Consider the following 19,251-nt stretch of genomic DNA (forward strand, 5'->3'; position numbering starts at 1 on the left):
AATGCTGCAGGTGTCACCAGGCCGCATGCAAGAGTCATGGATCAGCTAAGTGCAGTCAGCTGCCCAGCAGAATGCTAACAGACTTGGCCATGCCGTGTCGTTCTTGCATTTCAGCTGCAGTGTGCAGACATACACATGATGTCTCAAGTTCTGCTGGGTCACAAACAGACCAGCAGGTCTCCCAGCCACCCCTCAATACTGAAACGGCCTGAGGGTCTCTTCCGCAGCAATTTTCTCTGTGAGCTCTTCAAGAAGACAGAATCCTTAGCAGCCTGAACAAAAACTCCTGAAAAATCAGCTGGGAATACTGAGAAAGGCTAATACAATTAAGCATACTCTGAAACCCCTTGATCTCAGTCAGCAGTAAGGGAGGAACGGATTGCTGACTACTGAGAAAGGCTGGACATATTCAAGTCTGTGGGGCTAGACAGTATAAACACAGAAAACTGCTGTTACGAAGCCAGTCTGCCATCAGGAGAAGTCCCTGCTCTCTGGAAAAAGACTACAGTCATTTAAAGCAATACATTAAGACTTATGCAGAATTAAAAATACAATTCATGAAATTGGCACCAGTGTCTTGCAACAAAAGTGGCCTTGTTTACCTTGGTAAACAAAGTGAAAGCCTCTGGCTGATGCCCCACTCTTAGCACTGAATCGCAGAAGAATTTGATTGGATGTAGCCAAAGGCAATGTCTCTCCTACAAATGGAAACAGAAAATAAATACACAAAACAGAAACAACAGTCATAGCTCTTCAATACGCAAATATACCGTGAAAACACAGTTCCATGTTTTCTATAGTTAAATAAAATGTTGTACAAAACTCATACATTAATACATGTACAAATACATTTGTATATTTAATAACATTGTACAAAATAAATTTGCCATTGCCAGAATAAAAAGATTTCATGATTCAACAAGATAAACCTTCTGGAATTCACTGCAGAAACTAGAAATAGAGCTCCAATAAACCACCTGACTGGAGAATCTTGCTGCCACTTGGGGCCAAAATTATTGGAAGACTTTTTAGTTAACGCTTTTCTGTGACTGAGAGTTTTAATTTTTCTTGCAAAAACATTAAGCAATTAAAAGTATCTGAAAAATACCACAGGGATCTTCATGGTATGTTTACCATTTCAAGACTAGAACTGAGGGAGAGCAAACCCATGACTTGTTTTATGTAGTGCCTTCAATAAAATATATGGTCACCCATGAAAGATATTACATCATTAACTTTCTTATGGCATAGCAAATTTAATTTCTGATTAGAGGATTAATAAAAATGTTTAATATACTTTATCTCCTTTCCTGACATATCTATCAGGACTCATGATCAAAGTTCAATAATGAAACACTATAGACAAAATTACAGTACTTCTACAACAACTCCAGTACATATGACTACTGATTTTATTCTCCCTGGACTGTGTAAACTCATATTTTATGAAATTCTATAGAAATGAATGATGATTTAAAATATCGTATATAACTAGGTATATAATACTTTCCCTTTGATTAATTTTATATTATTGCAACTATATACATGATTCCACGTAGGAGAATCCTATCCTGAATCAATGTAAATCAGATATGTCAAAAGGAATAAATAAAAATCAGAAGTTTAAATTCAAATATTTTTAAATGTCTGCTGTGAAAAGACATTAGATTAAATGTTTATATGATAGTTTGATGCAGTAAAATTTGGTGCTGGGATGGGCTGTCTTTTAAATTTAAAAAATTGATTTTGTTTTATTGCTGTACTCTTATCAGTAATTAAATATTAAATTTTTGTCAGCTCTTATTATGACACAAATAATTTCAAATGTCATCTCCTCTGGATTCACCAGGGGAAAAATAAGAGCTGAGTTTTTCAAGTAATACTATATTTACTATAAATCAAATAGATATGTTAAATTCTTTTCCTATGAAGTGTTTCTCCAATTATTCAAAATAAAAACCAAGAAGCCATGAATAGCCCTATAATGCAAAAATATTAAACTCACATATAAACTCCCCTAAATACTAGAAGTGTTTGACCAAACACACTCATAGCTGCAGAAATATAAAAAATATACTTATATATCACTGAAGATGAACACATTCATTATATATGAATTATATACATTGGAAATTTGACCATGCTGAAATCCATATAAGCTTAATTATGATTGCACAAGGTCAACATTTTGCTATCATTACCTGAATGCAACAGCTGGCCTGATCTAAGTGCATGTTTGCATACAGATAATTGCATCTTGTAAATACAAGTAATTTGTGTTTAAATTAGCCATTCAAAATATGTAGATGTGTATTTCAAAAGGTTTAGGGTCAGAGAAGAAAATTATACCATCCAATCTTCCCTCTTACATAGAGATCTGAGAACTTCATTCAACTATTTCTACACTCACTCCAGTGATCAGTTCTTACCTATCCATATGTTCCACAATAATGTGTTGATTCAAAGATTTAGAAGGGTATTCCATTTCCCTTAGCATCCTGTTCAAATAACTTTATTGCCGAAGTAAGTTCGTAACATTCTCCTGATTATTTTTTTCCCATACTGAGCTGTGTAAGAAATGTATATTTCTTTTCTGTATTAATTACCTGAGTGGGATCCAGACAGAGAACTAAGAAGTCTAGCCTGAGAGTTTTCTCCATCAAATAATTCTGCCACATCATTCAAAGCTGTCTGAAAATAGGCAAATTGTCCAAAAACAACTACAAAAAAAAAGAAAAAAGAAAAAAGAAAAAAAAAAACAAAAAGAAAAAGAAAAGCATAGAAAGGAAAAAAAAAAGGAGAGGAGATAAAAGAACTTAGTCTTCAAAATCGAATTTAAGGATGTATTTCTGTCTTATTTATTAATGAGTTCCTGCATGAACTTTTCCAACTTATATAATTGTCTAACATGATAAACAGCTGCACTAAACTTACATGCAAGAATATTTTTTTTGTTTTCATTATTTCCATATATTTAATTAAAACCAAATGTATTAAATCATGCTTTCACCAAAAATGTGACCCCCAGTCAAACAAATCTTCTTGCTTAGGTACCAACAAGAATAAGAAAATGGAATATCTAAACAGAAAGGTTTCTACCAAAATTACATTGCCAAATGTAGCAACTATTAAGGACCATCTATTACCACACAGGATTAGTCGCTTACCTGGCTTCAGTCTGAGGAAGATTTTTTAAAATTTATTGATCTGTCAAATTTTAAATTTGCATTAGTACTTGTTTTATCAGAAGGCTATAAAATCTGATCAAATAATAAAATTACCAGTGTGTTACCAGCTTTGACATATTGCTACATTTATTTTGCACTTCAGCTGTACATAATTTCAAATGTATTAATAAATAATTTACTAGTACATCTCACTACTAAATATCAATAGTTCACCGAATTCAAGTATCATGTAGCAATAGAAACATGAAGTAAAACCAAGTCCATAAAAATATTATTTTGTCACTCTAGCCACTTATATTTTGTTTACAACTGAGTCCTTACAGATTTCATTGTACGCAGAAAGTACCAAATGCATTAATTTGCTGTTAATTCAGCCTCTCAGTAAATAAGTAGTAAAATGAATCTTACTGCTATTTGTCCAGACTTAGGAAAAACCTGATTTGCAGAAAACTACACCTTACATACAATTGCTTGAGTTTTAGAGATTCTGTCCCAGTATTTTGACACATTGAAATAATCAGTTTTGTGATTTTTCACAAACATTTCTGGTACTTTCATGTAGAATTGCTTCCCTTCCCTCCACTGAACATCTTTAACAAATGTGATTCCACTCATCTTGCCCTTGTCAAAACATGAAAAATAAAAAGTTAAAATGTAAGAGGAATATAAGAGCTTGTTTTCTGACACCTGATTTTACTTTGCAGAAAGCTTGAATGAATGATGATCCTATGATGATGATTAATGTAAACAATTAAGGTATTCAGGATATGCTTACATAGCAAACATAGATGTCTTATCTAAAGTCAGTTGATTACTTTTGAAGTAAAAGGTTAAAGCCTTTCACTTCAAAAGTAAATAATTTTCTATGTCAGGAATATATTTTGTTTTTATAAATAATTTGCAATACAATGTAAACCTAAGGTCGTTGCTACACATAAAGGATATTTGAACAGTAGGACAATGATAATGATTGATAAATCAATAGAAAAAATTCTTACCAAATTCTTTAGGGACAGTTATTGAATAATGGCAAGTCTGTCCAGCAGTGTAATTATGAGGATAATTTGGTGATAAAACCACTCCCTCTGATCCAGTATACTGCCCTCCACATGGTGCTGGAAACAAACACAAATAAACAGGTTATATAATTTAGAGCTGTCTATATTAGTTAAGTGTGGGAAAAAAAAACCCAACCAAAACTAACGATCATAAAATGACATTCTACTGGTTTTGCTTTTGTTTGGTTTACCTGTACTGAAACATCTAGAGGTTATTTCTCAGGATAAAATTAGAATACATGCAAGTTTTACTCGACTACAAGTATCCATATAGGACTGGAAAGACGGGTTATTTAATTGAAAGATACCGTAAACACAAGCTTTAGGTTGGGTTCTCATTTGAATATCTGTCTATATGTGTCCATGTTAAAACAGCTCAGGAAAATATATGGTACTGCATTAAAAATGGCACACAGGAATAAATAGCTATGCTGACACTACTCTACACAGAATGCCAAAAGTTCTACTTTGTGAAAGTATGCTTGAATTGCGTTATTTTCATATCTTCCTAAAAATTATGAAAAGTGCACATAGATTATATATATATATATATATAAGAAAACCCTTTGGATTCATATGTATGTAAAACAAAACAAAACAAAACAAAAACAAACAACAGGAAGGAAAGAGAAACTTCTTAGAGCTACAGAAGTCAGGAGACATATTTAACAATAGTGGAGCTCAAATCCCCAAGACAAGTAGTAGTTCTGTCTGTATCATGAGAAAAAGAGAGAACAGTGTATGCATGGCACATTCCTCCATGTACAGCCTGTAGATGGCACAGTAAAGGACAGATGGAGTTGGTATTTTTAAGTTCAAATATCTTTTTGTGTTGGATATTGAATAAACAGATTTCTATACACTGAAAAGAAAGGATTGCTGTCACTCTTCTTATGTTAAGGAAAAGCCTCACTTCCTATCAAAATCTTCATTAAAATATGTCTTGTATTAAATTATTTACATGCAATTCAGTGCTCTTTATATTGTGAGAGATGATTAAGAAAACCCTTTAGTTTTCACTAGCATAATAGATTATTGTAAGAAGTTATCTTACCCAAGAAACCAATAATGAAATTATTTTATAAGTAAATAAACGGATAAATAAGGTTATTAAAAATTGCATAGTCACATTGATTTTAAGCAAGGGAAATATCATTCCATATAAGGAACAAAGCAAATCAATGTTACCCTGCTGTGGGCATCTGTCGGAGTCCATGTTTCCATGGATCCTCCACAGAGAGTGAAAAGTACAGAGATAGAATTAAAGCCTTTAGAAAAATTAGAATATATAAAAGCTTTAAATGCATAAAGTAGAAATCTAACCCTTAGCTTTAAGCTTTACATGCCCTAAGTCCTAGTTCAGTGTAGAAGGACACAGCTTCAGGCTTAGTGATAGAGTAGAGACATAACAAAAATAGAGTAGGGTACTGTTTATAATTTTTAGTATGAGTTTTATGTACAACAAGGTAGAACCTTATGCTAGTAAGATAGAGTTTTACGTTAATAGATATGCTTTGTGCGTAGGTTTTGACGCTGATTTTCGTAGTTTTACGAACTTTAGAATTGTACCTAGATTGGTTAGTGTGTAGATAAAAAATATGAATATGCATTTTGCAATTTGGGATAAAAAGCCTCTGTGTCAGTCAGTCAGGGGGATGGATTGGAGGAATTGGTCGAGTGATCAATCTGATCAATCGATCCAACCTCCAGCTCCTGCAGCCTGAGGAAGGAGCCTTGCCAGGGAGCCGAATGGGATTCTAAAGGTATCATCTATTGTAGCCTGGGATCTGGGCCCTGGGGTCCCGTCCCTTCCTCCTGCGAGGGTTCGGGACCCCAGGGATCTCTCCTGGCCCCTGCGATCCCGTCCCTTCCCTTTTCCCCTGCGGCGTTTGCCCCGGGACTCTGTTCGGGGCTGCTGGGGAGTCTGTGAGGGTTCCTGTCTCTGCAACCGGGAACTGCAAGGGTTTGGGACCCCGAGACCCTTCCTTGTCCCTGTGACCCTGCTTTCGGGAACTCTGCCAAGTTGGGGACCCCTCCATTGCCACTGTGATCCCCGCGGCCGGGACCCTGTCTGGGATCTGTGATCTTGTGTTCCCTTTCTGTTATTGTGACCCCACGGCTGGAAAATCCTGCTTGGGGTCAGATAGGAGGCTGATTTACCTAGAGGCTGTAATGTCAGATATGTGCTTTGCTTATAGTCTTACTAGTTCTGCTTGTTAGGAATTCTATGCTTTGTTTGCTGTTTCATTAGAACTCTGTGTGTTAAGATTTCTATGCTTTAGTTATTGTCTTGTTTAGACTTTGTTTGCCTAGGTTTGTAATTGGTTGTAGAATAAGGCCGCTCTCAGAACTCTTTGCCTTCAGATATGTGCTTTTGTATAAATAAATTACTCTATTTAGAAATCAAGATGTGGTGAGATCTTTAGAGACTTTATACCCGTACCCAGCCTAGGCAGGCATCTTGCACACAGCAGAGTACAATCTAACAACATCCTGGAAACTAATTTAGAGGAGGACCTATGGCCCAGGTGGACAACAAGGTCATTGATGTGGGGCTGTGAAAGTGCCCTGTAAGCAATTCCTGGCTCTGCACACCTGGCCCATGTGCTCATGAGGAGCTCTGCCTAGTGAGTGAGCCTGTGCTTTGGACATCCTGGCTCTTAGCCCTTCCTGAGCAGACCTGTTCTTTCTGCCCCCTGATAGATCTTTAAAATCATGCTTGAAATATCTGCACAAGTTTCACTTCTTTATACAAAAAGGCAGCAATTAATACTACAAATCCATGTATTCTCTTAGCTGCTTATATGAATTATTCAAAAATCCAATGTAATGACAGAAGATGAGAAGTTTGATATAACAGTAGGCAGAATAGGATAATGTGGCTGAGGTGAAACTCAAATATCACAAGGAATTAGTTCATGACAAGAATTTAAAATCTTCATTTCTCTTCTTACTTTGAGGATATCAGAAACTATGCCACAAAGTGTGATTACCAGATGAAATTCGCAAGTCATGAACATTTCATTGCAATGAAGGTGTATAACTTACATTTAACTTAGAACAAACTTTAAAGTTATGGAGTTATGGAAATGTTTCCTTCTAAATTGTGTTTTTCAATAATTAAAAATCTAAAATTTTGCAAGAGATTATTTTTCAACATAAATAAATTAGTACTTTATAGACTTTATTACCTAATATATGCAACTTCTTTTTGAATTGTTAAAATTGTTCCATATACGTATATATTTATACACAACAAAAAACACTGAAACGAAGAATAGAGGATGAATTAGTTAGCCACAGTTCTGAGATGTCATTTTAATTTTCTGGCTCAGTAACTATAATTCTTATTCCAGGGTGACAAATAATGCAGTATTGAGATGGTTGTGATAGGTATTTTAAATAATACTGGGTGTCTAAAGAATATTACATATTACATTACAATCATATGAACATGTGTTGATTTCAGAATTTAAAGACATTTTTAAATACTTAATACATTATTTACTAAACTTAGTGCAATACTCAATTCTTATTTTTTACCTCATTTTTTTTACACCAGATGTATGTGTAGAAATAGTGTAAATAGGCTCAGGGACTGAGAAATTGAATTCCCTGGGTGGACAAGGGAAATGGTAAGCAATCAGTACATACCATTACAAGATGGCAAGGCTCTGTTCCAAGCTGGCTTTCCATCTGCACCAATTACACATGTTATAGTTGAAGGTTCAATAACCTTATATCCAGAATCACACTGGTAAGTAATAGTTGAACCAAGCTTAAAGTCTGTTCCAATTCTTGTGCCGTTCATGATGTTTCCAGGATCAAAACAAGCTTCCCGTGGCTTTTCTGTTAAAATGAATTACAGTAAATCTATATACACTTTCAATTAAAAACAAAACAAAACAAAAACAAACTATCATCACTGGGTTTTTTTCAGTCAGTTTAAATTATTCAACAACTCAATAATATATTATTCTTGTTGAATGACGGATCATGGACGTTTGCTTAAGATTGATTATTTGGAAGATGAAATTATAATGAAGCTGAAGCTGAATAACTCACTCCAATAAAGTTTAGAATTTAGTATTTAGAAGAAAAATGACCAGTTCTAGAATTCACCGCCTCTATACATATATTGGTGACAAAATGAAGACTAGGGAAAATGTGAGCCTTCTCCAGAAAGAAATGGGAGACCTGTTTACCCAGGACATGGAAAATGTGAACAGCAAGGGCATGTAACAACAGGACAAGGGAGAGTGGCTTCAATCTGAAAGAAGGTAGGTTTAGATTAGATATAAGGAAGTAATCTTTTACTGTGAGGATGAGGCACTGGAGCAGATTGCCCAGAGAAGTTTTGGACGTCCCCTCCCTGGAAGTGTTCAAGGTCAGGTTGGATGGGGCTTTGAGCAACCCAGTTTACAGGAGGGTGTCCCTACCATGGCAGGGAGGGTTGGAACTAGGGGATCTTTAAGTCTCTTCCAACTCAAAGTGTTCTATAATTTTACATATTTTATATAAAGTACTGGATAACATACATAAGAAAATAATTATTAGGCAAAACCACACTGTCCACTGAGTACAATAACATTTTAAATACAGTATTCTGTTCTTGTATCTTTTACTTTTATGTCACTGTAATTTCATTTAATTTTCAGTTGCATAGAGGAACTCATATCACACTATGCTGAGAACAAAAAATCTACACACAGTGAAAATGTGTATGCACATTTTCAATCATCATCTTTATCTCTTTATCTCCTTCTGCTCAACATCTCATTTTCTTTCCTTGCAGGCCTTGCAGACTTCCTGGAACAAATTGTTTTCCCTTTTTTTTTTCAATATTTAGTTTAGACAGCAACAGTCTAAGATTTTATTTATGGCAATATAACAATTACTTTGGGAAGAAGAACCTTGGACACATGGAAAATAATGTGTGATGCTGGATGACAGATGAAGAATAAAAATAAAAATTATTTTATAGCTCTATTTTAATCCTTTCTTTTTTAAAGGTATATTTTTCTGTATTTCTTAGATATTTTTGTCCTTCATTTTGAACATGTAATTAATATGGTTTGCTTCAATTGTCAAAAATAAGAAGCTGAGGCAGCACTTTTCCTGCTGAAATACAGGTTGATAAAACTCAGCAAAGATTGTGATCAAGCCACAGACAACATCTGTGACTGGACAAGAAACCAGCAGCTTCAATGATTGTCTGGCTTTAATAAACAGTCAGTGTAACCCAGTCTCTATCTAGTAAGAGGCACCCCCTCTAAAAAAAAAAACAAATATTACCCAATTCAAAAATGCATTTTTTGATTCAAACCAATGTGGAATAGAAAATGTATTGATACGTATTGACAAGAAAGGAGAAGCAGTTGGGTGGTCTTCTTGGGTAAGAAAATTTCACTATTGTCAAACTTTTTTTCCAAATGTTACTTTTGATGTGCATCTTCTACCTATTTTTTTTCTAGAAGATGAAAAGATGCATAAGTGATGTGAAAGTGATTTCATAAAATAGGATTTCTGTGTTCCTTCACATATTAACAGAAACATACATTGATGCATAAAGTTCAGTTATGTGTACATATAGAGGTAAATTGAATCTCAATAATTACTAAGTAACATTTTTTTCCTTTTATTTAGACTACAATGGGAACAGTACCTTTATAGTCAATGGCAAATCCTGACATTCCAACAGAAGCATCACTGCGAAAAGCCAGAAACAGACTGTTACCACTGCTCTCTATTCTCTCAGGAGCCTGTGAGCCTTGAAAACTGCCAATTAGAGGACTGTTGGAATCTTCTCCTTCATAAATATGTAGAAAATCATAACTGGGTTCCATATTGAAACTGAAAATAAAGAGAAAAAAAATTAAGTCTTTGGGGCTTTAATGAGTTAAACATTACTGTGACTGTAGTTGCCAATTTTCTGCCTAACACAATTTCTTCCCCAGAAATAAATGTCTTTTTAAATGTGGTTCACAGTAAAAATTCACTGTGGAGCTCTTTTTATCACTGATACGAACACATTCAGCTTTCCAAAAGACATTATGAATATCCTCCCACCCACCTTAAACATCTTTCTCAAGATCACAGAATCATGACTCAGAAAGGCTGCCTCTTACCAGAGGACCAGAGGGATGGTCCAGAAAAGTAGTTTGAATTAAAACTCCAGCTTTTAGCTGGCTAAAGTGGATGATACTAAATCCACCCATTACAAACATGCTTATCATTTTAGAAACGAGATGCTTTCATATGGATAGACCATTATCTTGGAACTTATCTTTGTTCTTACCCAGATGACATTTGATATAATAAACTAATAGGAATTACTATTAGTTCTCACTAAACCATCTATTTTATGCTATATTTCATGACTTTATATACAAAGTAATTATGAAGATAATATGAATAGAATGTCTTTTTTGAGCAATTTGAGATGAGTTCTGAGGCAAAATAAAAATAAATTTCAAGCAGTTCTATGAGAAATGCATACAGAGGAAGACAAGAAAATATAAGAAAATTAAAACTACATTAAAATAAAATACATTAAAAAGAGTAGGCAAGGACTCAGTCGGGTGAATACATTTTTTTTAGAACAAAACAATTAAATATTTGTCTTTTTCCCAAGTGTGATGGTCAGAATTTTTCTTTCTATTATATCAATTAGTACTATAAGATGTAAACTTTTCCAATTGTGTAAGATAAAGCAATCAGCAGAAAACATTTTCATAATGCCAAATGGAAATAGCTTCATATAATATTTAATATTTTATGCCCTATTTTCAAGAGGTAACAGAAGCCAGAAAAACACTTTAAAATATTTCTAAAAGACAGATAATTTTTAGTTGAGAATTTTAGACGTGATAAAAGGACTAGAAACCTAAAGACCAAAACCAAGGAAAATCAAACTGTACAGAGCAACGGTTTTCAATCTTTCTGTAGGAAACACACATTGGACAAAACACGATGCATCTCCCTATTCTCAGTCCATATTCCCATCCTGTGCAGACACTGCTGTCTTCTCAAAGCCAGTTCCTTGAGAATATGCTACAGGCCTAGCTGTAGCATACTGCCCAAGAATGAGAAAGGTTAGGTGAAATGAACAGAAAATTGTATGTTAAGAAAGTAGGATTTGCAGATGGCAAAGAAACATTATTTCTTCTGCTCTCCAGCATCTGCCAAAGGTCTTGGGAGTATGGGGAGGTCCCTGCTCTCTGGAAGGTGGCCAATGTTACTACAATTTACAAGAAGGGTGTGGGAAAAGAACCACAGAACTCCAGGCCTGTCTAACCTCAGCTACTGAAAAGTGTCTATTACTGGACTGCAACCACTTAGAAAATTTATTGGAAGTATAGCATAAACAGAAAATTCCATTCTATTTCTCATATTGCACACCCTTCAATAATACAAACAAATCTGCATACTGAGTAACTAACTGTAAGTTTCTTTCATCTTATTTGAAATGGAGCATTTGAGTTGATTATTTAGGCAATCTGCAGAAATATGCTGCTTACTAAACCTATTATCGCGTGACATCTTCAAGAGTGTAATTAGTGGAGAACTATTCTCATCCATTATTGCAATTTGATCAAATACGAATAACAGAATTACTGTATTTTTTATTATGTAATTTCAAGTATCTTAGGATTCCATTCTTTAATTTTGTGTCTATCAATAGTTTTTAGAGAATAAACTGCAGTCCATAAATAAAGAAACTGGATTTTTTTGTTGTTGTTTTTGATGTTGTTTTGGTGTTATGTTGCCTTTTTAAAAAGAAAGGGTACAAATATTATACAGTAAAATTATCAACATGCCACCATCTCTTCCTAAAAGAATCACACTGATCAACATTCCACTGACATTAACAGCAATGTTACCATTCCCAACTTGAAAATCACACTTAAAACACAGTATCAAAAAATGAAAAAAAATTGCATTTGCATCCATAGATAAAGCAAGCAAAATGATTATATAGGACTGATTCAATTAGAAATGACAAACAGAATGCATGAATATGACTGTATCCCTGAACTTCAACTTGTAAAAATCTATGCAACACATATAGGTTGATTATGGAACACAGAGGAAATAATTAAGATTACAATACAACATTATCTCAGTGTCTTTTATCTCTTGACTAAGTAGAACAGTATTTTTTCTCATCTACTCTCTTTAAGCAAAGTATATTTAGGCTGTATTTCTAAAAACCTGAAAGAAAGGACTTACAGATAGAACTTCCACTACACTTGAAGTCTTGACTCTTAGTTACAATAGCATAAATCAAGCATTTCTACAAATTTATATGGTCTTTCAAGGATTTTTATTTGATTTGTCACAGGAATTTTTGTTCTTCAGGAATATATTGGACAGCAAATGTACCGTATAGCTACATCTTTTTCTTTTACATTATTTGGAATCAATGCTATAGCACATATTAGGTATATACTCCAAGATGTAGCCAGAGAATTTAATTAGACACTTTAAGAAATTTTAAATATTGCCATTTTTAGATTTGACACTTAAACCCCTCTAAAACAGAGGCATTCATTGAGAAATGGTACCTTTTGAATATCAAAGCAATGACAAAGTCAGGGTTTACTTTTATTCTCCAGTCACACTCTTTCCCAGGAGGATAAGGCTGTGGATAGTTAGGTGATAAAATAACTCCTGCTGGGCCTGTCAGGTTTCCTCCACATGCAGCTGTCACAATGCAAAAAGAAATAGGAATATGATCACATGTTAAATTCACAAGCACGTTAGCTGTTAAGCAGGAGCAAAATGACTTCTACATTTACCAAATTAAATATTCTTTTAAAAGCAGGACTTTCTCACTTCCTGTTAGAAAAAAAATTTCTCTTTTCCTTTTTAAAAGTGACCTATTAATATTCAAAAGTGGTACGGGAGGAAATCTCTCTAAAGAAATAAAAAATATGAAGTTAAATAGGAAATCCTGTATATTTTTGTTATTACTTAACCCTGTCTCTATCATGCTGAAAATTTCTTAGGTACTGGAATACTTTAAGAACTGGGAAAGCTCAATAGGAGGACTCAGATTGCAGTTTCTATTGACCATAGATGTTGCAGAAACCAGTTTGATTGACTTAGTAAAGACATTACCCAAATCAAAAATCAAATACATTCATTTAGTTATTGTGAACTGAACCCTTAAACAGATAAGGAATCCTTCTCTCCTAGATGACAATCACATCTACAAAGTCTAACAAAAATAAGTCTAACAAGAAGGTAAAGCAGTCAAGACAGGTTGCATCTACATTGCCAAGTCAGCTAAACTAAGAGAAACACATTTATAATACAAACCAGTTTTTACTAAGGATTTGGAACCTAAACATTTTAAAGAGATTTCTTTTTGGACCATTCCATTTATAAGTCAGCATACTAAAGTAAGGACTTTATGAAATTTTTAAAATTACTTATTTACAGAACTCTTTAAGGTTTCTATTATTATCATGTCTACACTAAAGATGACTTTAATCTGCTTTCCTCTTCAAAGTAACTTTGAGTATATAGAAGAATAACAGTAACTATGTCTATATTTTTTTGCCCAAAAAGGATTCTTCTTCTTTCTGACTTATTTCCTTCTTTCTTTTAGGTTTGTTTTGTTGGGGTTTTATACTAGACTGTAAAGAAATACAGAGTGATTATAATTTGTATCTAAAGTAAAAACATGAATCTTCTAGACTTAGATACCATATATATATAATTTTAATTTTTTCTTTGGATATTTACTTTGTGAATGATCCCAATATGTTTAGCATTTGCATACTGCTTTGTACACTGCACATAAGGTATCCAAAAGACAGTATGCAGATGATGTGCTTCTCCAAATCTATTGCATGATATGGAGCCAGAGAAACTATCCTCCATTTCCTTGAATCCTTCACAGTATTTATACTTCAGAGAAACAGAGAGACTGCAGTTGTTTAAGGATATGCTATTTTGGAAAGTGCCTCTCCAAAATGCCTTGTAGAAAGAAAAAGCATTATGTTTATTCCAGTGATATTGTATCTGGGTTTTAGGATTGCTAAAGTAAGTCTTCATTTAATTATAAATCAGTAGGCAACAAAATAACAAGGATTTAAAAAATCCCTATGCCTAGCAGATAAATTTGCAGATGTTAATTACTCCTAGAAAACCTACATTAATGACCTAAAAAATACATTTCAGAAAAACTTCTAAGCCTGTAATTATTGTCTACTGACAAGAATCTTGGTGAAGCCTTTATACAGTCTAGCACTATGGATCCACCTTCTCCCATTGCTATGGAAATATATCTAATTTCTTTCAACAACATTGTTGCTTGGATCCCCTCCTCTCCATCTACTTTTCCCAATAAGCATTCATCTTCCAAGGTATTGCACAGGATGGTATTTAATCTGTAAGACAACTCAATATTAAATATATATTAACCATATTTTATATATATATAAAAATTTTTTCAGAATACACAATGGATCACAGTTTATGTAACCAAACTATTACATAGAACATTCTAATGAAACCATTTCAATAGGAATTCTTTTATCTGAGTCACCACTTCTGTTTACTAATTTCTATTTGACTTTGTACTTTTAAAACTTCTATCAAGTTTTAAGTATAAAGTAAGAAAATCACACTCAAAAATACTGTTAATCAAGAGAACAAGACTGACATTGTAAGTACAAAATAACTGAATTCTGCAGAGATCATCACTCCAGCATGAGCACCATATGCCCAGTAATTGAACAAGAAATCCAATCTGTATTAGTCCTAAACAGAGACTAGCATCTTGATACCTATGCAAGTAGGGGGATCAGGTTGCCAAAAGAATCTGTTGTTGAGCTGCACACAGGTGATTTTAGCCTGCCCTTGCAGCTGATAGCCTGGGTCACACTGGAAGGTGGTGGTGTCTCCGGGCTCCCTGCTGTCTCCGTATCTTGTGCCATTCTGTGGTGTCCCAGGATCGTTGCAAGTCGATGCAATGGAAGCTGCAAGGGAATGATGAAATAAAAGAGGTGAGGTATAAATACTTACCTTGCCTAATTAAATGCACAACATGTTCACATTAGCATTCCAACTAGAGGCAGTATTTTTTACTCTTCAAGTAATGCAGGAAGGCAGTTTGTTTCTTTACTTTTACAAAAATCTGCCCACCGAGTTACATCATGATTACGCTGACTTCCTGCCAGTATCTTTAGTATCAAATATGGACTGATTTTGTCCAATTAACACATCAAGGAACTAGTAACTCCTTTTCTCACTTTAATATTCTGGTTATCGAAACAGTTTTGATGTCTTTTGCACAATAGGATAAGTATCATGTTGTAAATAATATTGTTTTATAGTCCTACTATCCTGCAGCATGCAAATGATCTTTACTCATCTGGCTAAATCAAACAGCAGTTTATGTAGCCCTGAAATTTTCATTTTAGGGGTAAGAAATAACTTCCTTAGTGATCATTTAAACTGAATCTTAGCAAAATATCTCACTTCTGATGAGTCTTCAGTAGCTGGATATGGATTTTACTTCCTAAAAGAATAAATTAATAAATTAAATTAAAAGCAATGTTAAACTAAGCAGAGCAATCCATATGGTATGACTTAAAGCAAATAATCACCCAGAAAGAAATAATCACTGGATACACAAATCTACATCTACTATGAATTTCTGGAAGATGCCAGGTCTCTTTTGGCTTCAGATTCTTTTCTACTGGCTCCAGGTATTCAGACATCCTGAGCTGCAATAAACATTGCAGTCTTCCAAAGGAAAGGAGGTCCATCTCTGGAGACTAATGTCTGAATTGCACCCTGTTTCCTACCAGTCCTTACCCAAAGATGTTTTTTCAAAATCTGACTACAACTGTGAACAAAAATCAAAACAAGAAGTCGTAAATTCAGTTTTGTCACAGTTCCCATTAATGGTACTGGTGCCTACCACCAGTAAGCAACATTCCTGATTCATTTTCTGAATTAATAGCTGCATCTAGTCCTTCTGTCCCCACCAGAAGAGTACACAACTGTAAGAAACAGCAATAGCAGCTACACATTTGCAAATTTGAAACAACTACCAATTTGTACAACTCGAAAACATTTTGATTTTTTTTTCCTGTGTTGTAAATTTTCAGAAGTGAGAAAGGTTGGGGGAAAAAAAAGAGTAAAATAAGAAACAACCATTTCAGACTCTTAAACTGGTTTTATGCATATTGTAGCAGATGGGTCATCACAGAAAAATCACAGAAATTATAAAACATCTTTATGGAAGACTTAATGGATTATTATAATTAACACACCTAGAAACACAGAAACTTGGTTTGACATTTTATTATTCATAGTGTTGTGTTCTTGTTTCCATTTCAAAACAACAAATCTCATACTTTGGATCATTCCTATATGTAAATGAAGTAAAAGATATGGTAGGTTTTTAACCGTAGTGGAATTTTTTCCACTAGAAATTAAAGTAATGACTGTCACTACTAATGAGTACTGTGTAAGGATTCCCCAGGCACTACTCTGACAATTTACGTGACATCCCATAGTACTGCAGTTTACCAAAAGTATGTTTGGCCACAAGGGAATGAAAGCATGGTCATGACCTCAGAGAAGATTCTCCTGATTTGTCAGACAACAGCTCTGAAAAATGGATTTCTCTAGTGCATAGCTGTTAAAGACTTGAAATTCTTCCAAATAAATGAGCACAAGCCTAACTCTGTCATTAGCTGCTGTCTTTTCTTAATGTTTCTCTGAATAATTTTCTTAAAAGGTTATGCTATATAATATCTCAGCAAACAAAACTTTCCCCATTTTAACTGTATCAAGTGTCCATCAATTAGAAATTGCCTTCTAATATTAATTTCACTGTTAATCTCCATTTCTCATATACAAAGTTCTAAATTTTAAAAATTATCACAGATATTTATTAGACACCAAAATGTTCTTTACACTTTTGATCTTGCAGCCTCAGAAGTTATTTTACATATTTGAAACCAGCAACCTTTTCATTGTGCCAAATACATTTGATCCTAATTAAATAGAACACCAAACATTTAAGCATTGACATGTCATCTAGTAAAGTGAACATTTAGACAGACTGTCAACTTTTCAATTTGCTTCCTTTCTAAGTTGTTTTACTTCTCAGGACTCCCAAGAGATTTTGTAACTGCATGAAAATACAAGTGTGATATTTTTTTCATTTTCAGGTATTTTGCAAGTATCTGAAGAGTATACAGGTCATATACATTTGTAAGTAATTCAGAAATTAAAAATCACCTGCTTTCTGTCACTGTTCATCCTTTACAACATTTAACAAGTAAAACATACACACTGTAAAGCAAGAAAAGTAATAACTACTTTTTAGGCTCAAAGATGCAAAATCAAGCTAAATGACATAGTTAGACTTTAAAAAAATGACAGGGAGAAATCTGATTTCTAAAATGGCATAGCAAGGAGACAAGATGTGAATGCCACTAAGCTGGAAAAGAAGTAATTGCTGCTTCTCAGCTCTTGCAAATGTGCTCTACACCTTAAGCTTAGATGATACTCAGTGGGTTATTGGGTAATTCTCTGTACAGATTTCCCATCTCTTACTGCCTCATCTGCTCAGAGCAGAACAACCTTCTGTGTACATTAAAGATGGAACTCAGAGGTAGGTTCCAGAAGAACAGACAGCTGGGAAAACCACAGATTGCCAAAGAGTTTTCAGACCTCCATATGTAGATGGCCACTGTGTTAAGCCTCCCTGATTCCAATTAAAGAATCTTTCACAATCCCATTTTAGATTTTATTTTGTATTTGGTCCTCAAATTATATTTCAAAGTTGATTTAAAACGGAACTGAAAATCAGTAGGAGACTGCTTTTGAGAATATGAAACTGTGTATTTGCATGTCAGTTGACTTGCAAGCAATATGTTAGATTTTTGGCTAATTTATTTTTTACTTTTTTTTTTTTTACATTTTTTAACATTTTTTTAGTTTGTATTCTCTTGTACCTGAAGGAAATAAAAAAGTAACCTTCATCCCTATAATATACACTATGTCTGTGGTAACAATCGTGTAAGCCATTTGCTGTAGTGTTGTGCTACAACAAACCCAATTACCAACACAGCCTGTTTGTTAAAGTCTGCAGTAAAAAAGCTTGTAAGTTTAGAGATAACCAGCAAAGTAAACTATGATATTCCTTTTTTGTTAGTTCCACAGGGACCAAATGAAGAACTGCTACCCTCTAGGAAGCCAAGGATGCTTTCCCCAGGCCATGGATGAGATGATTGATAGGAGTGCAATGACGGTTTCATTACAGTGTTTTCATCACCATGTTATTGTGAGCTTGAAATGCAACATTTATCAGACAGGAAAAGACATTGAACTGTGAAATTATTAGGTTACAGACTTGAAAAGTGTTGAATTCTTGTGTCTTGTGTCCTTTTATTTTTATTTTAACAAGGGATGTCATAATGGATTTCATTTTTATTGAACTCAAAATTTATTTAGTTAGTAAGGCAGATACGTGATTATGCATTATGCACTGTACATTTCTTTAAAAATATATTTTTATGCTAATCTCCTTTCCCAAAAAATTTAATTGTGAATCAATCTGAAACAATTGCATGATGAATTCTAGCAATGAAGACTGTCATGAAAATACTTATACTACTTAAATGTGGCAACTTAGGCCATTAGGCAAGTGATTAAAAGATACTTCAACAGTGAAGGAATAATTTTCAAGACAACTGTACTCAGTTCAAGATAGGTGACACAGTTACTGTGAAAGTTGCTGCAGACAAACAATGATCAAATGGAATTGCAAAGCCAGGCAAAAGCAAAAAAATCATTGCTTAAAACAGATTTTTCATATTAAACTCAGTGTCATTAGGAACAACCAAACAGCTGATAGTTAAGCTTTTGCCAGAGGAAGTAAGTTGTCAACAGATGTGTCAACATCTGACAGAATAATTTCCAAATAATTGTAGTTACAATTGGCACAAGTTGCTTACTTGTATTATCATAAT

The 19,251-nt window shown here is 34.0% G+C and overlaps 1 protein-coding gene across 1 annotated transcript in view; it reads right to left on the reverse strand.

The window, feature by feature from the left end:
- Positions 1-19,251, reverse strand: part of CSMD1 (CUB and Sushi multiple domains 1) — a 1,074,318-nt gene that overhangs the window by 157,289 nt on the left and 897,778 nt on the right. Inside the window, exons 27-33 of the mRNA XM_063389341.1 lie at positions 15,046-15,237; positions 12,814-12,952; positions 9,912-10,099; positions 7,901-8,095; positions 4,187-4,303; positions 2,607-2,720; positions 603-698 (exon numbers count right to left, since the gene is read on the reverse strand). Of these exons, the coding sequence (XP_063245411.1) occupies positions 603-698; positions 2,607-2,720; positions 4,187-4,303; positions 7,901-8,095; positions 9,912-10,099; positions 12,814-12,952; positions 15,046-15,237 (1,041 nt within the window). The remainder of the gene's footprint in view (positions 1-602; positions 699-2,606; positions 2,721-4,186; positions 4,304-7,900; positions 8,096-9,911; positions 10,100-12,813; positions 12,953-15,045; positions 15,238-19,251) is intronic.

The sequence above is a fragment of the Prinia subflava genome, chromosome 2 (assembly GCF_021018805.1).
Source record: "Prinia subflava isolate CZ2003 ecotype Zambia chromosome 2, Cam_Psub_1.2, whole genome shotgun sequence".
Lineage (NCBI taxonomy): Eukaryota > Metazoa > Chordata > Aves > Passeriformes > Cisticolidae > Prinia > Prinia subflava.